The sequence below is a fragment of the Salvia miltiorrhiza genome, chromosome 5 (genome assembly GCF_028751815.1).
Source record: "Salvia miltiorrhiza cultivar Shanhuang (shh) chromosome 5, IMPLAD_Smil_shh, whole genome shotgun sequence".
NCBI classification, from domain to species: domain Eukaryota; kingdom Viridiplantae; phylum Streptophyta; class Magnoliopsida; order Lamiales; family Lamiaceae; genus Salvia; species Salvia miltiorrhiza.
In genome coordinates this window covers 23,221,247-23,242,201 of record NC_080391.1, presented here as the reverse complement: position 1 = coordinate 23,242,201, position 20,955 = coordinate 23,221,247, and the positions used below count along the sequence as shown (strand labels likewise).

Here is a 20,955-nt window from a genome sequence, read left to right as displayed (position 1 = left end):
CTCCCTCCTTATAAAAATTTCGTCCTCGAAATTGCATACTTGGGAAATCTAGTTTGGAGTACTAGACATTCACTATCAGTGCACCTACATAGCTTGATGCTTATCACATTTTCTAATCGTGAGAATGCTACGTCTCATGTCTCGAGAACTGTTGACAAACAAACTCATTCTAATCATACTATGCTTATCGTGATCAAAGAAGATCTTATTGGGACAACTATATAGTACGAGTTTATACATTGGGATGACTAAATTGACAATCACCGAGATCTTAGTCATGTGGGCTGGCCAGACCCAGCACAACGAATTACTCAGTCAAATGGGAGCTTCGCCCCCAATCATGTCAACTTCTTATCTCTTATAAAGCTCTAAGTCAACTTCTAACTTAAAGCACTTACTTCTAAGTACTTCAATCATAAATCTTTGGTATCATATAGGTCCATTCTATGTCGTTCTAGCGGTGCTATCACGACTAACATTCGTAAGGCATTATTGGGTGGTTCTCAAACGATTTGTAAAAGAACTCATCATTCTAATCATATAGGCAGTGAACCTAAAATGATAACATAAAGCTTTCTCATCATTCATTCATACATACATACATACATATATTTGCTTTCTTTGAAATTTTGAGTCATATGGACATTAAATGTCCCTTTCATGAAAAACTTTGCTTATGCCGGAAAGATTCAAGGAATCTAACTCGACCATACATACATACATACATTGATTCGTTAAGGGCTCGGGTTGTCCCAAACACGAAATACATTCATTGAGTCGTTATGGGTTCGGGTAGTCCCAAACACGACAAAAAGCATTCACATAGCATCGTAAACATAAGGCGCACCTTTTCTTGAAAACTTTCATAACATCTGAAATACATATATGTATATTTTTGAAACTATTATCGTACCTTGGTTGCGGCAGTGTGACGGTGAGCTGAGGGCTACTGACATTCTTAGAAGTCTAGAGATACTATTCTAGACTCGACATCAAAAGCTTATGGTTATCAGAGTCATGAAAGAAAACTCATGCTCTGATACCATTCTGTCACACCCCAATTCTTGAATGAATAAATATAATCGAGGTGCAACTAATTCATAGAAATAAACAAGGAACAACCTTGTAAAAACCCGAAATAGGATAGAAAGTCGGGCTATGCCCCTTTGGATCACAAGTTTTGTTTCATGCTTCTGACAACCGACATTCATTAGCATAAATTTAGTAGTGAAGAGTCTAAGCTCTGTCAGGTATATCATTTGAAATTTAACATGAAGATCTTAAGTTGGGAAAACAAAAGACTGATATGAGTAATTGCTACAGCGGAAGTCTAACATAGGAATTTATCGCTAGCCTCAGCTCCGTCCCGTCAGCACCGGCCAGCCAACCTGAAAACATTTGAAAGTATTTTTGGGCTAAGTACTAATGTACTTAGTGGGCATGCATTTTCTGAAACATTTTATATTTTCGTAAAGAGCAGTTTATCCAATTATACTTGACATGACTTAGAAGGTTTTAAAATGAAATAACTTCTAAGCATGTTAAAACATTTTTCATTTGTGCGCACATGTCACACTCCCTTTCTGTTACTCGCTGTGATCCCGGACCTTTTAGCCACCGACGGATCCATATCTCCCGCTTTACTTGAACTGAGGGCGTAACCCAGTCAAGTTCCCATTTGGGACCCAATGCTCCGGAACACATCCCGTCGAGCACCCTTATAACGCCTCATACATGATTAGTGCCCGAATGGAGATCAACCCACCGAGTCAGCTAATAGGTGTACACAATTCTCAAACAACGTGTTAGGTCATAAGAGAACCTCGATCGATTAACTTATGCGAGCCTTAAACAGAGCAGAGTGCACAAAATATTTTATTGGATAAACGGTTTTCATTACATTAAATAAACAATTTGCATTTCATTGAAACATTTAGAGCTTAATAACTCAATCATACTTTGTACATTTGGAAAGTAAGCCCACCTGGTTAGGCAAAGCCTGAAGATCATAATCACATATAAACCTGTCTTGGGAAAGCAGCGCTAATCCCCCTGGTCACAAAGCCTACAAGAAATTCTATTCTTAATAGGTCTCGTGAAGCTAATCTTAAGTCATGGTGTAGTGCTTAATATTCTATGATTCACTTAGCCGGGTTTTCAAAATTTAATGAATAAATAATTGAAACTAAAATTCTTGAGTTAAGAACACCAACAATATTCTTACTCGACTTTCTTTTGAAAATTGGATTTAATAAGAACCAATTTAAATCATGAGTACTTTTATTTGCAAAAATGCATATGCAAATGCATGTCATGCTTAGCATATAATAAGTAATCACTTAAAATATGTACATAATAATAATAATATAATACTATTATGCAAATCATCTTTAAAATAATTAATCAAACTAATTAAGTCTAATTAATTAAATTATGGACTACCCAAAATAATTAAAGGTAAAGGCCAACTTCTTAAAAATTCGCAGTCCACATAAATAAATAAACTTAGCTCAAACCATTTAAAAGATGAGGCCCAAACATTTTAATAAAAGAAATCGGCCCAAGCCCGACCCAAAACTCAAGCCCAATACCCAAACCCAATTCCCAAAACCCAACCCTAGCCCAAACCCTTCCCTTCTTCCCCCCTTCCCCCCCTTCAGCCGCACATACTCTAACACAAACACACGCACACAAACACAAACACACGCACACACTCAGATGGAAGAACACACACACGCACGCCAAGAACTCGGTCTCTCTCTCCCTCTTCCAGAAGTAAGCTCGCCGGAGGAGCAGCGGCGACGAGCCGCGCCATCCTCGGCTCTCTCTGATCTCTCTCTCTCACTCCACGCACTCTGACACACACACAGAACACGACGCACACACAAACACGACGCAGCAGCGACCGCCGGCGATACCGCACCGCCGCTGCCGATCGCCGCGCCTGACCTCCAGCCCAGCCCTCTGCAACCCCCACGACGCACGCCCTCATCTCTCATGCTCCATCCTCGGCCGGACAACAGCAGCGGAGCCGCCGAGCCCTAGCCTCCCTCTACCTCTCAACTCTCTCATTGTGCGCCGGAAGTACAACAGCAATGAGCTGCCGCCATCCTCCGCTCAAAACTCCACCGCCTCATCCCTCTCTCCTCTACACACTCCAGCCAAACAGTAGCTCAAAGCCACCGCCGACCGTCGCTGCCCTCCCAACTCCAACTTCACAACACCAACAACACCACAACCCTTCCCCGTATCTGACTTGACTCATACATACCCAGCAAGTTCAAAATTCTACTTCTTCTTTATTCTATTCTTTTTAAATAAACATGCTTCATATATGTGTATATATACACAGATGTATACATTAAACATTAAGAGATTTCACTTTTGTAAAATATGTTTATGATCGAGAAGATGCACTAACTATATGTATATGTATGCATTTCTATCTGATGCTCGGTGAAGTTGAAATTTTTTTGGGAAAGGCCTTGAGTTCTAAAACAATTGCTGCGAAAATAAATATTTAAGGCAAAGTCTAGGATCTATTCAGTGTAGAGAAAACCTTGTGATAATGATTTGTTGAGGGAGAGTCCTTTAAAACCAAACTTCTTGTGGTGTGAAAGTATGCAGCAACAAAAACTTTGTAAATTCAAGTTCTGTTCTTGAAAGAGGGAATTTGGTGAATAAGGTCCTCCATCTGCGTTTTTCTTGTGAGAATAAATTGTGCTGATTTGTTTGAAACAGAGTAAAAGAGAAAGCTTCTCTTAGCTGATATAAATGAATGGTAGTGAGGTATTAACGTGTAGTGAGATGTTAGGTGGGTGTAGTGGGATGTTAGGTGGGTGTGGGTGTGGGTGTAGTGATGTTAATCATGGAGGTGGAAAGGATGGAAGATGAAAGCTTAAAAAAAAAATGGGTGGAAGTAGTGGGAGTAAAATAAAATAAAATAAAAATCTTCCGGGTTGTACTATGAAAACTGTAATAATTGTTCAGGGTTTGCTTAAATAAAAGCTCGTGAAAATGCTTTGAATGCTAAATTAAATAAATATGCGACGCACATAAATTTAATAACTAAATTTATAAATGTTTTTTTTTTTTTTAAAACACTTTTGTTGGAATTAAAATAAATTCATTTTCTTTATATCCGGCGTGAATCATCCTGACTTCTACGTTCAAAATAATTCTAAATTTAGCTAAGAAATAACGGGGTGTTACACCCGTGTCTTCCCAACAATTGGGATTTGATATTACAAAAAGAAACGATGAAATCTAACAATCTCAGACTACACAAATAGAAGATTCAAGGATCGAGTTTTCGCTAAAAAAAAATTGGCCAAAATTTAATGATAGAAACAACATAAAAGATAAAGAGAGAGCTAGGGAGAGAGTTTCCGGCAATTATCCATGCTAATATAAAAAGTGTCTTAGTCACAAAATATAGATTGTCATATATATCTCTAATTTTAGAATAATTATATATTACTCTCTTCATTTCACAAAAAGCACGGTGGAGCTACATGGTGGAATGTTTTTAGCTACTCTTAAATACATTATAATGTATATGAAATCATAAAAATATTTAATATTGCCCCACTAAAAATTTAAAACATGTAGGGGCAAATCGTCGGGGGCTTGGCTCCGCCCCTGACAAAAAGCATACCCTTATTACTATTTTGAGCTGTCTCACAAAAATATGTCATTTTCATTTTTGCGCAGTACCCCACCACAATCGACTTACTTTTTATCCTTACTTTTCATAAAGTCAGACATCATTTCCAATCACAATACACTTTTATCTAATAGTATTTCTTAAAACTCGGGCCACTTTCAAAGGTGTATGTTTTTGTGAAACAGATGGAGTGTATATATATATATATATATATATATATATATATATATATATATTACTAGATTGCTAATTAAAAAATATAAATATAATAAATATTACTCCCTCCGTTCCGGTCAAAGTGGTGCACTTCTTTTGGGCACGGGATTTAAGGAGAATAAGATTGTAGTGTAAATATGTGTAAATGTGCGTGGGGCCACATTGTTTGTAGTGTAAAATTATTACCAAAAAAAGAAATGCACCACTTTCGGTGAGACAGCCCAAAAAGAAATACGCACCACTTTCGGTGGGAAGAAGTGAGTAATATATTTATATTTTGTACTTCTATGGCACAAATGACAAACCTAGTGCAAACTACGTACACCATATCCAAATGAAACTAATACAAATAAACCATATCCAAATAAAGTGAAATTACAACCCACATCGAAGGTGAGTTTTTTGGTGCTTTAACTAGGCCACATAAGCTGTATTTGAAAAAAAAAAATTATAACTTTTTAAAAAAGAAAATTAAAAGTTATTTTCTTTTAATTTTCAAAAAATTTCTTTCTATTTTACCCATGCGTGTATTTTGCTTTAGAAGCCCTTGAAAGACATTTGTCACGTGTTCCACTCCTAGCGCGCCACGTACACATATATATATTATCTTTTGAGTAGGTCGTGAATCATTTGTTAATTAATACGTAACTAACGTAGTCTTCTTTGAAGCAATTGAATTTTGCGACGAATAAATTAATTGGTTGAAGAAGTTATCTATAAATATAGTCTATAGAGGGTGGAAAACTTGACACACAAACTTGTGACAGCTAAAAAATGGTTTCGAAAAGAAATGTATTTATGGCTGCAGTTTTGGTGCTTCTGATTTCGTCGGAAGCTGCAGACGCCAGAGAACTCACTGAGACGCCCAGTAGAGTGCCATGTAAGCATTTATTTTCTTTCAAACTAATACAATTACGTGTATAAATATACATATATATGGATTGAATTTATAAGCTTGAAGGCACTTTTTTTCGTTTTTTGGCTTCTTTTCTATATACTATTAGAATGTCTGAATTGCTCTCCTCTCCAACAAAAACTCAACATTTTCTCGATTGTCAACAGTTGTAGACGTAGTGATGTGGATTTTTCAGCAAATAGAAACAAAAGCAAATCAACCCCAATTAATCTATGCATTTACTATATATGCAGAAATGCCATGCAAGTCCGATCTTGTGTGCAATAACTGATCTTATTTAGGTCTTCGGCGAGGTAGAAGGAACTGTTTAATTTGCCGAAAATACTTAATTTTGATTCGTCTAGACCCTCAAACTATTTTCTATACTTATGATCGTTTAAGTTTGAGCAATTTTTGATAAATTTTCAGAGTTTCAATCTTTAATATGTTAACACTGGTTTCGAAAACAAATTAAGTATTCAATTTAAGAATATACTATATTATAAATTGGAAATACTACATTTATTTTTAGCACTAATAAGAATACTATCAATTAAAGGGGTTTTGTCAAATAAAATCACGAACAATTTCGAATTTGTAATTTTAACTTGACTTTTTGAAGTGTGGCGAATTAAATCACCACCTATTCAATTTTTGCAATTCCATCCACCTAATTTCTTTTGGTCGCCAGAATGTTGAATTTGAGCTTACTTGAATTAGTAAAAACGACATTGTTTTTGTTAGGCATAAACGATGTCGTTTCGTACAATTTCAATTATAAATTTCTCCAAATTAAAAAGGCACTGTATCCTATATTAGCACCATAATTTTCAATATCCAGTAATTTTATAGAAAAAATAACGTCGTAACATGAATATTACGTGGCAAACTAATCCACGAAAATTCCAACCCAGCAATTCGACGACCGAAAAAAATAGGGGAACGAAATTGCAAAAATTTAAAAGATGGTGATTTAATTTGTCACACTTCAAAAGTCACGTTAAAACTACAAATTCAAAATAATTCATGATTTTATTTGCCAAAATCCCTAAAATTAAATTTAGGGTAAATGTCACTTTTTGTCCCATCGTTTTAGCGAATTCTAAAAAATGTCTCAACCTAACGATAATACCAAAATGATACCCAACCTATCACAAAAATATCGTCCGTGTCCTATTAAAATTTTCCGACAATAAGAAATTGGCGTGGATAGCCGGAGTTACAACATGGCATATCTACGTGGAATTAAATATCTAGCTAGAAAAACGTTTTAATATGCCTCTTAAAAAAAAGAAAAAAGAACGACATTGTATGGACTCATTCCTAACATCTGAAATCTCAACTCCAAATCTCGATAAGTTCTGAAATCTCAATGTCTGAAAACTGGATTCTCAACTCGTAAGAACTTGCTTCCAATCTCAACCCCTGAAATCGACGTCTACTGAAATCGCGGAGGCATGTGGAATCGATGGAGTCGTCTCAAATCACGCCGGCAACTTGAATCGCGGAGGTTGAAATTGCGGCCACAACTAGAATCGAAGTCCTAACTCGATTTTCCGATAGGGTTTTTAACTTTTTTTTTTTTCTGAAATAGTTGCTTTAAATTGCTGTAGAATGAGATTTTCGAATCGAGGTTTCTGTCCCATAGTTTATAACATTCAACACCAACATTTAATTCCATCCCATAGTTTTTGAGAGGCATATTAAAACATTTTTTCAGCTAGATGTTTAATTCCAGGTAGATATTCCATGTTGTAACTCCGGCTATCCACGTCAATTTTTGATTGTCGGAAAATTTTTATAGGACACAGATGATATTTTTGTGATAGGTTGGGTATCGTTATGACATTATCGTTAGATTGAGACATTTTTAAGAATTCACTAAAACGATAAGACAGGAAATTACATTTACCCTTAAATTGATAATATTTTAATATGGCAAAAGAGGTACCGTCGCTTTCTTATCACAATTTCTAAATAGACTCGCTCTAATTAAATGTGTTCCCAACTATTGAATGCGTCACAACTTAGTTGATAGGGGAAATACGATATTACAAAAAAAAAAAAATACTCCCTCTGTCCCTCAAATAACTTTTTATCATTTTTTTGGGCCGTCCTCTAACTAACTTTCTATCTATTTTGGGACCTCACTACTAATAATATACATTTATTCTTACTTTTCACATTTTCACAACTCTCAATACTAATTATAATTTATTTTTACAATTTTCAATATTAATTATAATATTTTTTTAGGGTTAATAGCCGGAAAATACACGAACTTTCACAAAATTTGCATATTGCACATCACCTTTAAAATTAGCTCCAGAATACACCACCTTTCAATTGCAAATTGCACACGGTGAAAATTCCGGCAACTCTTAAGTTTGACCGTCGATGACATGGATAACCACGTGACTTTTTTTACACGCTGGTAAGTCATGTGAGCAAAACGACGTCGTTTTGATAATTTGAAGAATTAAAAAAAATAAAAAAAAATCCTTGCTTTTCCGGCGAGCCATTCCAGAATCCGACGAGCCATTCCACCACCACAAACCACCGCAACCACTGTTTTTCCTCACCTCCACCATAACCACCACCACAAAAATCAAAGAAATCAAAATATGAGAAGAAATCACGAGCATCTGCCTCTCCATCGGAAACTTCTGGCGAGAAATTAAACTTGCCGCCCAGCCTTCCCCTTTATTTAGATCCACGGCGGTAACCCTACCCCCCGCCTGCAACTCCGATGTTGACGCAGCAGCAGACCAGCGCCCAATTCCCAGCGAAATTTCCCCAAATTCAGAGCTTATTTCTCAGTTCCCAGCGAAATTTCCCCAAATTCCCATCAGATATTCCTAAAAAAATCCGATCAAGAGCCCCCAAATCTAAATTGGTGGCTGGAACGCGGTGAGGCGGTCGACGTTTTACAGATGGAAAAGGACGGCGGCGGCGCGAAAATAGCAGCGCAGCGGCGACGTTTGGCCTCGATGGTGGTCGGTGCGCGCGCGTCTTGTGGCGAGTAGGGCGGTGACGAGCGGCGTTTTACAGATGGAAAAGGACGACGGCGAGGCGAAAATAGCAGCGCAGCGGCAACATCTAACCTCGATGGTGGTCCGTCTTGTGACGAGGAGGGCGGAGGCGAGCGGCGGTCAGCGACGAACTGGAGTGGTGGTGGTGAACTGAGGCAGACGGCTGGTGAGGGAGACGCTGGTCAGGGAGTGAGGGAGGCGCTAGTTTGGTTAAGAGGAATTAGGGTTTTTACGATTTTTTTTTAAATTTAATTATACTCACTTAAAACGACGTCGTTCTGAATGCCGGTGAGTCCACGTCTGAAAATTCCGGTGCCACGTCAACACCGATCAAAGTGGTGGTCAACGCGTGTGCAATTTGCAACAAAATTAAAAGGTGATGTATACTGAGGCTATTTTTGAAGGTCATGTGCAATTTGCAAATTTCGTGAAAGTTCATGTATTTTTCGGCTATTAACCCCTTTTTTTACCATTTTCAATACCCTCAACAATTTTATCTTAAAACCCGTGCCCTTCTTCTTAAGAAATTATTTGGGGTAACGGAAGGAGTATATATTTATTTAAAACTTCTTTTTACGTGGGAGTGCACGTAATCTTAGCCACCATCTAAAAAAGATGAGTTTTTGCTTACAAATTTTATTTCTCTTTTTAATTTTTTCCATCAAAATTTTCTCTCTCTTATTTTTTTCTATTTAATTATTTTTCAAAAATTGTTAACTTTGATTCATGAAAAAAATATTAAATATAAATGTTAAATTAAAGATTGCGAGAAAATCATTAATTTGATGTATATTTATAAAGTTGAATTTAAAATGAATAAGTGGTGATCTTTTAAAATGTCAAAATTATTTTTTGTTCTATCTCATTCATCTCTAAGGTTGAACATCATATTATTTTTTAATTTTGTTTTCGTTTGTTGGTGAAAAAATCGGTAGATGTCATTTTTTTCATTTCAAAAAAGTTAACATGGTTGTTTGATTATAACTAATTTAAATTTAAATATTTTTAAATTACAGTACTTTTCAATGCTATTAAGGAGAATGAATTTTTTATTAATTTTATTATGATTTTGTAAATAAAAAATTAGTTATATATCCAAAAGTTAGAATTTAAGATATTATATATATTTATTTAATTGTGTGTATGAGTTATTTATTTATTTATATAAATCTATTTGTTCTTGTATTTTTCTATTTATATTATTCGTATTTTTTTGACTTTTTAATTAGTTTTGGGCTATCTAGATATGAAACTTTTACAATAATATAGTTTGAAATTTTAAGAGCCCAACATTGTTACTTTTTGTTATATTGATGGGTTAGTGTTATTTTCTTAAAATAAGATTGACTATGACGATTACTTTCTTCACAATCTAGAAATTTAATTCTTATTATTATACTCCTTCTGTCCATAAAAAATAGTCCAAGTAAGGGATGACACATGTTTTAATAAAAATAATTATTGTATTGTGAGTGGAGAAATGGTTCCACTTAAAAAGTATATTTATAATGATAATTTTTTAATATAAATTACATAAGCAAATAAAGGAAATTTAAAGACTGCGCGACAGAGAACTCGAACCCAGGATCTCAGGTCTTGGGCATTAACCTCCTACCGCTAGGCCAACACAATCACACAACTTTTTTCCTCTTTATTCAGCTTTTCACTTTTTCACTCACCACACGTAATACACAAAACACCAATTTTTAAATCATGTGGTAAAATTTTTTATCTCAAGATAGCCGGGATGGAGGGAGTATATAAATACTAGTTGTAACTAGTAATAATTTATATTTTCAAGCAAAATCACTTAACAAGCTTATTCTTTAGCTAACGAACCAAATACTACCAAGTTTAAATTTGATTCGTTTATTTATTGAGTTTCACTAAACGAGAATGAACAACCTTTTTTATTTAGCTGGGCTCCGAATAATTTGCAAGTGATTTTGTTTGTTTATAGCCCTAATTGTGGATGTAGATATTAGTCGCCCACGTGATGCCACGTCAGTTCGAACTTGAATTGCAAATTATCGAGACTATGGAGAAGTTATAAAATTAATGTATATTTTGAGAAGAAGGAAAGTTTATGTGCATAATGATAATCACCCCAAATTTTTGTGTATTTTAATTGGTTTAACCCTTGAATTTAAAAATATAAAGATGAAGTAAAGTAATTTGGCGTGGCTTAGTTTTGTTGCAGCTAAGGAAGGTGAGAAGAAAAATGAGGTTATGATGGAACCGCTCTACAAGTGCAAGTCCGGGTGCTGTGGAGCACTTAGTTCACCTAGAAGGCGTAAAGGTTATTGCCGTTGCTGCCCTTAAACTGCTCAAAAAACTTGAATTTTCACTCATTTAATTCGTACCTACAAATGATGTTTTCAGGAATAAATCACGAATTCTCATTTTCTAATATCACTCAGATCGTGTGAAATTAATTGAGTAATTCTCATTTCATTCGAATCTCGCTGCCATGGTTTTGGGAAAAATTCTGTATTCAAATCCTCCACTTTTGCCATTCAATTTTGATAATGTCACCAACCAAATGTGAAATGACACACGTTGATCGATTTCGGATCTACGCGTGAGCCAGATGATGTTATCCTCTATTTCAGGAAATGGTGAGAATGCAGCAGCACACTTCTTTTTTTTTTTTTTTTTCAATAAATGTGAGTATTGTAGTGAAGATGAAACAATACTATGTTGCCCTTCATTTGTTCGACAAAATACTTCCAAGTTGGATCACTATACCTTTGAGTATTGCGATTAATTGTTGTTGCGGACTGAAAATACTTGATTTTGGGTTTGCGATTTTAGGCACGAGCCTACTGTGCTAACCTTCACCACTCTCACCAAAGGGCTCATGTTGGTTGAAAAGATCCTAGACGCGGCAAAACTGTTTTATAAGATGCCTATTGTGCGAAGCTAATGTTGTGAACATCCACAATAGTGAGCCCCTTGAAGGGGCTTTTAGGTGGTGCATCACTTAAGAGTCACTTCTCTGCAATAAGGCTCTCTACATCCGGGGTCTTAAATTTTAATTTATATTAATACTAAATTTAAAACATAAATTTCATTAAAATTAAAATTAAACATTATATTAATTAAAAAAATACATTAGAGCACCTGCAACGCAGCTACTCGAGGGCCTCCTCGAGTAGTGCGTTGCACTCGGGTAGACCGTTGCGGCGAGGAGGTACTCGAGGCATACTCGAGTCTTCAAGTATGCTCGAAGGGGGGGGGGGGGGAGAGGATGGCGCGTGCAATGCACGCGCCCTAATAAAAAAAAGGAAAATTTTGATAAATTCGAATTTTATTCTAATTTTGACTGCATCTCCTCGATTTGCGCACTTTTGACCGACCGTTTTCAATTTTTTTTTCTTCTTCTCCTCTTTAAAAAACCTCAACTTCTCCCCACCATCTTCACACCTCTTCTTCTCCTCTAATTTTCATCTCCTCCATTTCTCTTCAAGAATTTTCTCCGTCATGGATCCACACAACCCTTTCTACGATCCAAATTGGTGCCTCGATCTCTCCTCCGATTATCATCCCGATATGGGAGGAATCAACTTGGAGGAGAGCCCGCCCGAGGAGGAACCGGTCAGTGCACAGCAGAGTGTCTCCCCACCAAAGAAAGGCGGCCGGAGGAAGGAAATGGCCACCAAAATCAAGCACGACAAGGAAGCTAGGTACCGTCATACTTACCTTCCCGAGCATACGGATCTCATCGTCCAAATTTGGGCGGAGGAGACCAACGACGCCATCCGTGGGACGGATCAAAAGGGAGAGGCGTATTGGGGCCGGATCCGCGCACGTGTGAACCCCATCCTCGGCGTCGACCTTAAGATCAAGCAACTTCAAGGCCACTGGTCCCGGGTGAGCGCGGATGTGCGTCTCTGGGAAGCTGTTTGGGTGGAGACGCGCAACAATTGGCCCTCCGGTCATTCGGATGATATGCTTCGTGACAAGGCCCAAATCCTCTTCAGGGCTCGAAGCCCACACATGGCCTCCTTCAATTTCTGGAACGCGTGGAAAATTCTCCGGAACAATCCCAAGTTCAAGTCGATGTACCTCATTGGAGACGTGCATGCCTCCAAGAGGACAAAGACCACGGAAGAGGGCGGCTTCACCACCTCGGCGTCGGGCGAGGAGATCTCTTCTGCCCGGCCCATTGGCAACAAGGAGGCGAAGGCGGCGGCGAAGGGGAAAGGGAAGGCATCAGTGTCGCATACGAGCTCGGATCCTCCACCGACAATAGTGGAGAGGTTGGACAGGACCGACGAGCAGATGAGGGCATTCACCGCCCAGTACCAGCGGAGGAACGATATCAGGGAGAGGGAGCTCGATATGCAGCTCCTGAACACGGATACGACGCACATGACGGATGCACAACGTGCATTGCACGCGTCCATGGTCGCCGACATGCTCAGGCGTCGTGGTCTATCCTAGGCTTTTAATTATGTAATTTTAATGATGTTTTAGTTGTTTTTAATTTTTATGTAATTTTATTTTATGTTTTAGGTGTTTTTAAATTTTTATGTAATTTTTTTTTATGTTTTAGGTAATTTTAAATTTTATGTTTAATGGCGTATTTAACTATTACAAAAATATGTTATTTAAATTATGCAATAAAATTTAAATGAAAAACATAAAATCAAAACTAATATTATCAAGTAGGCTATCAAGGAACCCCAATGCAGCACTACCTACTCAATAACACAACCACTATCAAGTAGGCTATCAAGGAACCCCATTGCGGATGCTCTTAAAATAAAAATTAAACCTTACATTAATTAAAAATAAAATTACAAAGAAAATAAAATTGACCATCCTCGACGACGACAAATTGCCGCAACCATATTTTCTTGAAACTCCAACTTGGTCGAAGTCATTCCCGGCGTATCCTTACTCACGAGGATGAAGTCGGCGAGGTCCCGTTGCATTTGGGAGAAAACATCCATGACTTTGATCATGTTTTCAATGGCCACAAAGGCTCTTTCCTGTTTCTCCCCTTCGGCCGACGTCTCGGCCTTCTTCTTCATTTTCCCTTTGCCTTTTTTCACCGCCTTTTGGCCTATAGGCCTTGTTGTGATACTCGAGACTCCCTTGACGGCGTTTAATGTAGTCTCAGCCCACAAGATGCATATGAGCACCGTCTCCATTGGAGTGTAGTCGTCGCGTTGCTTCGTTGTCGTTGGCATGGCGGGTATCTCGGTGACATCATCATTATGAACAAAATTATTGTTCAAGTTTATTCTTTCAAGACCCGTCGGAGTGAAGGCGTTTGATTCCTGAGAGAATGGTGAAAAAGCTCGGCCGGATGAATTTGGATTTCCAAATGACGGCACCGAACTTTAGGTGGTCAATACAATATCAACTTAATGTAGCTTCCAAATAGTTTTAATTCTAATTTTTCATTTCACTTTTTAATTAATATTTTTAATCTAAAAATGCATTTAAAATAAGGATAAAATAGAAATGAAAATTATTGTAATATTTTTTTAATTATTTTATTTTTTAATTAATTCAACGTTAAATTATTGTAATATTTTTTTTGTGTGTTTTTTAATATATATAAGGTTTGATTTTAATTTCAATGGAATTTTATTTTTTAAATTAGATGTCAAATTTACTTGTAAACAACATTAAAATTAAATATAAAATCAAAAACTAAATTTATGAGCCAAGGTGGAGGCTCTCCCACTATGGGAAGTGGGCTCTTAAATGATAGGAACCACTTTTAAGAGCCCAACTTGACTCTCCACTACATATGTTCTTAGGAACAGATAGATAGCTCTTGTTGACAAACAACAAGAACCCACAACCAGCTCTTCTCCACTTGGTTGCTCCTCTATATTTTACCGCCCACTCTCTCAATTTTTTTTATCATAAAAAATTGTATTACTCAACAAAAGGTACCAGAGATACCATGATACAAGCCAGGAAAAAAAGAAAGCCACTCGGCAGGAAGCCGAGCAAGGTAGCATGAAGAAGATCATAACATCAGCAAACATCACAGCAAGCAACACCAAAACACCCCTAAGACCCTCCAAAAAAGGAATGAAAAGAAGAATTCCATCGACAGAAATTTGTGCAAGAAAAACCTCAGTTCATGACATGACCGATCAATCCCTCTTCGCACCAAACCTGAAGACTGAAGTCCTTCTTTGTAATTCCGAAGGCCTTGTTCCAGCACCACATCCGGACCTTAATTTCTGTACTTATGTCGCGAGAGTTCCAGATTTGACCTTCGAATCTGCAACAATTCCTCTTCTTCCACAACGTCCAGATAGTGCACACCCAAAGGGAAGTCAACAGTTTCTTGACGCTCTTATCACCGTGAAAATTCGCTGTCGAGAGAAGGTGTGCCCTGACCTCATTTGGTTTGATGGTACTGATCCCGATCCAAGATTGCAAATCATTCCAAACCTCCTCCGTCTTTGAACAAATCAAGAAGAAGTGGTTTGTCGTCTCACCTTCGGACTGGCATGCGTTACATTTGGCTTCTTCGTCACTAATAGTGACTTTCCTCTTCCTCAAATTCTCACATGTGGACATCCTATTCTTTAAGACTCTCCATGCAGTTGTCTTTGCTTTTTGAGTCGCACCACAGTTCTACGTCGAAGTGAACACTCCATCTTCCTTTGTTGATGGTGTTTCCTCCTTCTTCCTAGCGGTGAGAACTTCATATGCCGTTTTGGAAGTGAATTTGGTAGCCGTCGATGGCAGCCACTCCCAGCCGTCAGCCGCACCTGTCACAGGAGCACAAGAATCCGCCATCGATAAAAGGTTAGTGACTCCCTCCCTTTCCCACTCTCTTAACTCCCTTCTCCATTTCAAATCCCACACCCATCTTTCGTTCTCCCACCTTCCCGACTCAGCAATACTAGACTCCTTATTCTCACTCAGCTGGAACAATCTTGGGAAAACTGACATGAGCGGCTTTCTCCCCGCCCAAACATGCGACCAGAATTTAGTCTCACAACCGTCCCCTACTTTCCGCCTGCAGTTTTCCAAAAACCAGCTGTCCAGCGACCCCCCTCCCAGTTTAACAACTCTAGCCCACCATCCACACTTGTGTCTCCTATTTCCCCTTAGATTCAGACCTGACTCCCCCCACTCCAACTCGCCATAAATAGATTTGACGATCTTTGCCCATAGCGACATCCCGCCCCCCTCTAAATACCTCCATAACCACTTGACAACTAAGACTTCGTTAAACCACTCAAGATTTTTCAGCCCCAAGCCCCCTTCAGATTTTTTCAAACAAAGATCTCTTCACTTTACCCACGCAATCGATCCCGATCTCGCCTCACCCCCCCCCCCCAAATGAAGCTCCCCAACAAAGAATTCAAAGATCTCACCGTGGTCTTTAGCATGAGGGAGAAGGAAAGCTGATAGGTTGGGATAGCTTGTAGCACCGCCTTGACCAACGTAGCTCTACCTGCCAACGAGATTTTCATGTTACTCCATCCATTGATCTTTTTCCTGACTTTGTCGACAACATAGTTCCAATCAATCACACTCTTAAGATTGCCGCCCACTATGATACCAAGATACTTAAACGGTAGCGAACCGACTGTACACTGAAGTTCCGTTGCCATGTTCTCCAGTTTCCTGTCGTCAAAACCGACTCCCATTAAGGAGCTTTTGTCATAGTTGACCCTCAGCCCCGAGATCAGATGAAACAATTCGAAGATGCATTTAATCGCACCAACATTGCTTTCATGTCCATTCAAGACGAAGATCGTATCGTCGGCATATTGCAAGAGAGAGATCTTAACCTTATCTTTTCCAATCAAAGCCGACTGAATAAGATTCAAATTAACTGCATTTAATCGCCCACCCTCTCAATTACAAGTTTGGGGTCTGTCTAACCCTAGGTGTTTCTTTGAAAAATAAAATAAAAAATTAGGGCACAATATAGAGGGCCTCCAAAGAATAGAGTGGGTTGGGCCTTTAAGTGGTCCTACGGGCCAATACGAAATAACAATAAAAGCACCCAATTCTATCAATAAAGTATCTAATTAAGATCCAATGTATCTGGGTGTGAAAATGTGATTGCTCTAGTTGATTGTATAACTACTCGAAGAGTTCATAAGCAATCTTCATGGATTTTATTCACTTATTTGTATATTCATCATATGCCTTTGGTAAAGAAGTTGATATGATCTGGTAACTATAAAATATGCAACATATAATTTTTGAAGTTAATTAGTGGTTATCAACTTTTTCTTTTGAACATGACGAGCATGGTTTATTGAGATTTTTTTGGACTTTCACTCAAAAACTCCATCCACACCAATGAAATTTTCGCTCATGTTCGATAATCGCTAGTTTTTGTGTGAAACTGAGAAAGGGAAGGAAAAATTTGGAGGAAAAGTTGGCACATCTGTTTGCACATTTTTCGAGAAAATTGTTCTAATTGGTCAGAGGAAGCTCAAGGTTCCCACTTTCTAATGGGACGAACTGAGAGTTGTTAGCATTTTAATTAGGACTTTTGTTAGTCGAAAGTGTTATTTATTCAATAACTTAGTTTCTCTCCGTTGTTTTTGTAAGTTTACAACTTGTGGAAAAATGATCATCCATTATTTTCTTACTCGTTTTATTTTTTGTGCTGCAACTCTGGACGAAGTTGTCTGGATTTTGTCCACAATATTATGTACAACTTTCTATTTTACAAATCGGAAACACTTTGAAAATGTATATATATCTCGTCTCAAATCCTCAATTTTCTTTACACGAGATCCGAATTATTGACTTGTGTAATTTTGTTTTAGCACAAATGGGGACGTAAAATTTGAGTATATAAGCGCATGGAAAGTTTGAAGTACATTACTTTTATGAGACCCGTCGGTTTCAATGAAACGCAGTCTTCATTGGCGACCGTTAATTTCAATTTCGTTTTCAATTGGGGATCCACCACACAAGAAAAAATAACATATACTTACATTTACTTGTCAAATAAGGAAAACATCTTTACATTCTATACACATTTTTCATAAAAACATAGGTTACATATAAATATTTATTAAAAATAGATAAATTTTATCAGAATTTTGAATTTTGACGTTGTCTTTGAGAGAGAATAGATGAATTTTACCAGGACAACATCAAAATTTATTTATTTTTAATAATTCAAGTAATGATCACATGTAGCCATTTTTCATAAAAACATAAGTTACATAGCCCTCTAGATGGATGAAATAGATTTTATTAAAAATCGAAAAATTTTATTAGAATTTTGAATTTTTTAAGATATAAGCATGTTCCTAGCTATCTTATACTAAAATAAATTTATTATATATAATTACTAAGATATCTTTGAAAAACAAAATAAATAAGAATTTAATTGATATGTATTTTTATAAATTAGAATATATACTTTTCATACTAGAAATAGTCTAATAGAGATATACATCTAATTGCTCGTTGAACAGCCACATTGTGGCCACAAAATACTTAAATAGAAAAAAAAAATTGGTTAACTTAATTTTTAAAAATAAAAATAAGATTCTCTATATTGTAGTTAATTTTTTGTAATTTTTTATTTTTATTAATAAATAAATAAAAAATGCAAAACAAATTTAAAAAAATAAGTACAATATAGAGAATATAATAAAATAACTAAAATCTATTTTTATTTGAAAAGTAAATTAAATAAATCAAAATTTTTCCTATTAAATTATTATTGTACTAAATCATAACACATTGCAATCATTGCGTGCACAAGTTATCTATAAATATAGAGTGGAAAACCCACAACCTTCTCATTCAAAATCAAAATATACATATTTATATACTAAGCAAAAAAATGGCTTCGAAAAGAAATGTATACATTGGTGTGTTCTTAGTTATGGTGCTTCTCATTTCCGCTAAAGTTGCAGAGACTAGAGAACTAACTGAGACGTCTAACAGAGTGACGTGTAAGCACTTTCTTTCTCTCTTTCAAAATTAATCCAATTATGTATGTATAGATTGAAATTATAGGCCCCAAGGCACTTTATTTTTCAAATTCTAATGGTGAACAGAAAGTTTTGGAGATATTAAACTAAAAGGTGACAATATTTTATTTTATTATTTTTGATTTGTTCATTTATCATTTTTTTGACAACGGAGCACAACTCAATTGTTAAGACGTTTTCCCTCTAACCAATAAGTCGGGGGTTCGAATCACTACGGGAAAAATATAAATCATTATTGATCCTTTTAATATATATATATTATCAAAACGTTTCAAAGCTAGTGTTAAAATCGCAAATTGAATTTGAATACGTTTTAATTGACAATTAATTTTAGAGTTGGTCTTGCATGCGGTTATCGCATAGTAAGCGGACGGTTACTTTTAATAAGCATAAGATATACATTTGTTTGCACACATATATATATACTTACGTAATAGTACAAGTTCTCATAAATAAAAGAAACATTTATCGTGAATAAATGTAATAATTTAGAAATATTACATTTCATTGTAAAATAATTACTTTTTATTACGACAATAATTACTCGACCATATAGTTAAAAATAAAAGTAGTAATGAGTGAAAATAACTAAAAGTAAAAGTTCTTATGAATAAATGTAAACATTATTGTGAAAAAATATAAACTTTCAAACCGACAGCATCGTATGCGGTTGACCGCATAGGAGAATTTGCGTTAATTTTATACCCCTCTAAAATGTTCCTATTTAAAGGATTCATAAGTAAACTTTGTTATTAACGAAAATTAATATAACCTCACATGTCACTAAATTTTCTGCCGTATTTTTATTTTTCTGACATACGTAATAGTTATTCATCACAAGATAAAATTTTATTCTGTTACACTTATAAGTCTAACAATTCTTCAAAAATAATTTAAATATGTTTTTCTACAATAATATACTCCCTCCGTCCATGATAATATACTTTTTCCGTCCACAAAAAGTATGTCATTTTTTATGTCCACAAAAAGTATGGCACTTTCCATTTTAAGATATGACCCCACCATTTTTTCTTAGCTTTTATTTTTACAAGCACTCATTATTTACAAAAAATATCATCATTAATTCAATATCAACCATTCATTTTAGATTTTGGTGGGGCCCTAGGCCCTTTCTCCCTTAGTCCCTTACATAAAAATCACCACCAATTTTCTTAAAATTTGTGCCCACCAAAAGTATCGTAATTTTGGTGGACGGAGGGAATATTTTTTTTTTTCATTATAAAATACTTAAATTCAAGGTAATCATAAATCATACAAAGATTAATGATTCGAATAAATTCCTAATTCCTACAATAGGATCGGAAAAGTGTTTATAATATGATTCACTTCCTTAAAACATACTGTATTATGCAGTCCTTAAAATAACGACTTCTTAATTTGGAGTGTTTAAACATATATGTTATTTCTACTTAATAAGACTCTTGTACTATTGCAATTATATTGGATTCACTTTTACATTAAAGTTGTGTTTTCTTTGATAAAAAATGGTGGAATGCATATATTTTTCATTTCTTTCACACATTTTGCTTTGTCGAAAAAATTTCCTCGAGCAAGAGGGAATTTTTTTTCGGACAACCCTGTGATCATATTTTTCCATATTGTATAATTTTATGATTTTTCAATTTTATCTTTAAAATTCATAATTTAACTCATTTCTCTATATTTCTTCTTTTCTCTCTCTCTCTCTCCACTTTCCTTCTCTATCCTTTCTCTGTGTTCATAATATTTTCATACTATATTTTTCCACCTAAAAGAACTTGAGATAAAAAAAAGGGAGCCATTAAAATTTTCCCATCTTTTATTTTTCTTTCTTTTTTCATGATTAACTTATAATCAGAGAGAATTAAAACACCCTAAAAGTTTAATTACTGATAAATTTAGTTGTGGTTTTAATTCTATGATCAGCAAAGGAGCATGAGAAGATAGGTGACGATGGCATAGGAACTGATGAATACGACTGTGAGTTCGGTTGCTGTGGTACAGATGCCGCATATTGCCGCTGCTGCCGTTAACCATTTCAAATTTGCACTTCTTTTGCCCTTTTTTTATTTTTTGTTTTGGGAAAGAAGTGATGAATATGTTTGTGGTATGAGTGTCTGTTTTAACAACTATAGAACACCTCAATTTGCTTAATTATCAATAAAATGGAGGAAGATTGCAATA

The 20,955-nt window shown here is 36.0% G+C and overlaps 1 protein-coding gene and 2 long non-coding RNA genes across 7 annotated transcripts; 2 read left to right on the top strand and 1 right to left on the bottom strand.

The window, feature by feature from the left end:
* Positions 1 to 562: 562 nt before the first annotated feature.
* Positions 563 to 3,776, bottom strand: LOC130986820 (uncharacterized). 2 transcript variants are annotated; one of them, XR_009089412.1, is made up of 3 exons: positions 3,560 to 3,776; positions 1,985 to 2,065; positions 563 to 1,388 (listed from the first exon to the last, which is right to left on the bottom strand). It is a non-coding gene; the product is annotated as an uncharacterized LOC130986820 (long non-coding RNA). The 2 variants fall into 2 exon arrangements; XR_009089413.1 differs by lacking the exon at positions 3,560 to 3,776 and having other exon boundaries at positions 1,985 to 2,220.
* A 1,730-nt stretch (positions 3,777 to 5,506) lies between these two features.
* On the top strand, positions 5,507 to 13,446 carry LOC130986785 (uncharacterized). Of its 4 annotated transcripts, none has more exons than XM_057910316.1 (3): positions 5,624 to 5,762; positions 11,010 to 11,108; positions 11,192 to 13,446. In XM_057910316.1, the coding sequence occupies exon 3, from the start codon at positions 12,293 to 12,295 to the stop codon at positions 13,253 to 13,255; it is 963 nt and encodes a 320-aa protein (XP_057766299.1). In that variant the 5' UTR covers positions 5,624 to 5,762; positions 11,010 to 11,108; positions 11,192 to 12,292; the 3' UTR covers positions 13,256 to 13,446. The 4 variants fall into 4 exon arrangements, with proteins under 4 accessions (XP_057766296.1, XP_057766298.1, XP_057766299.1 ...); XM_057910317.1 differs by having other exon boundaries at positions 10,999 to 11,108; XM_057910313.1 differs by having other exon boundaries at positions 5,507 to 5,762; positions 11,010 to 13,446.
* A 5,131-nt stretch (positions 13,447 to 18,577) lies between these two features.
* Positions 18,578 to 20,955, top strand: LOC130986813 (uncharacterized). Its single transcript, XR_009089404.1, has 2 exons — positions 18,578 to 18,732; positions 20,698 to 20,955. It is a non-coding gene; the product is annotated as an uncharacterized LOC130986813 (long non-coding RNA).

Bases quoted from the DNA above. Each gene is read 5' to 3' on its own strand.
- LOC130986785 (XM_057910313.1), top strand. From the start codon at position 12,293: ATGGATCCACACAACCCTTTCTACGATCCAAATTGGTGCCTCGATCTC.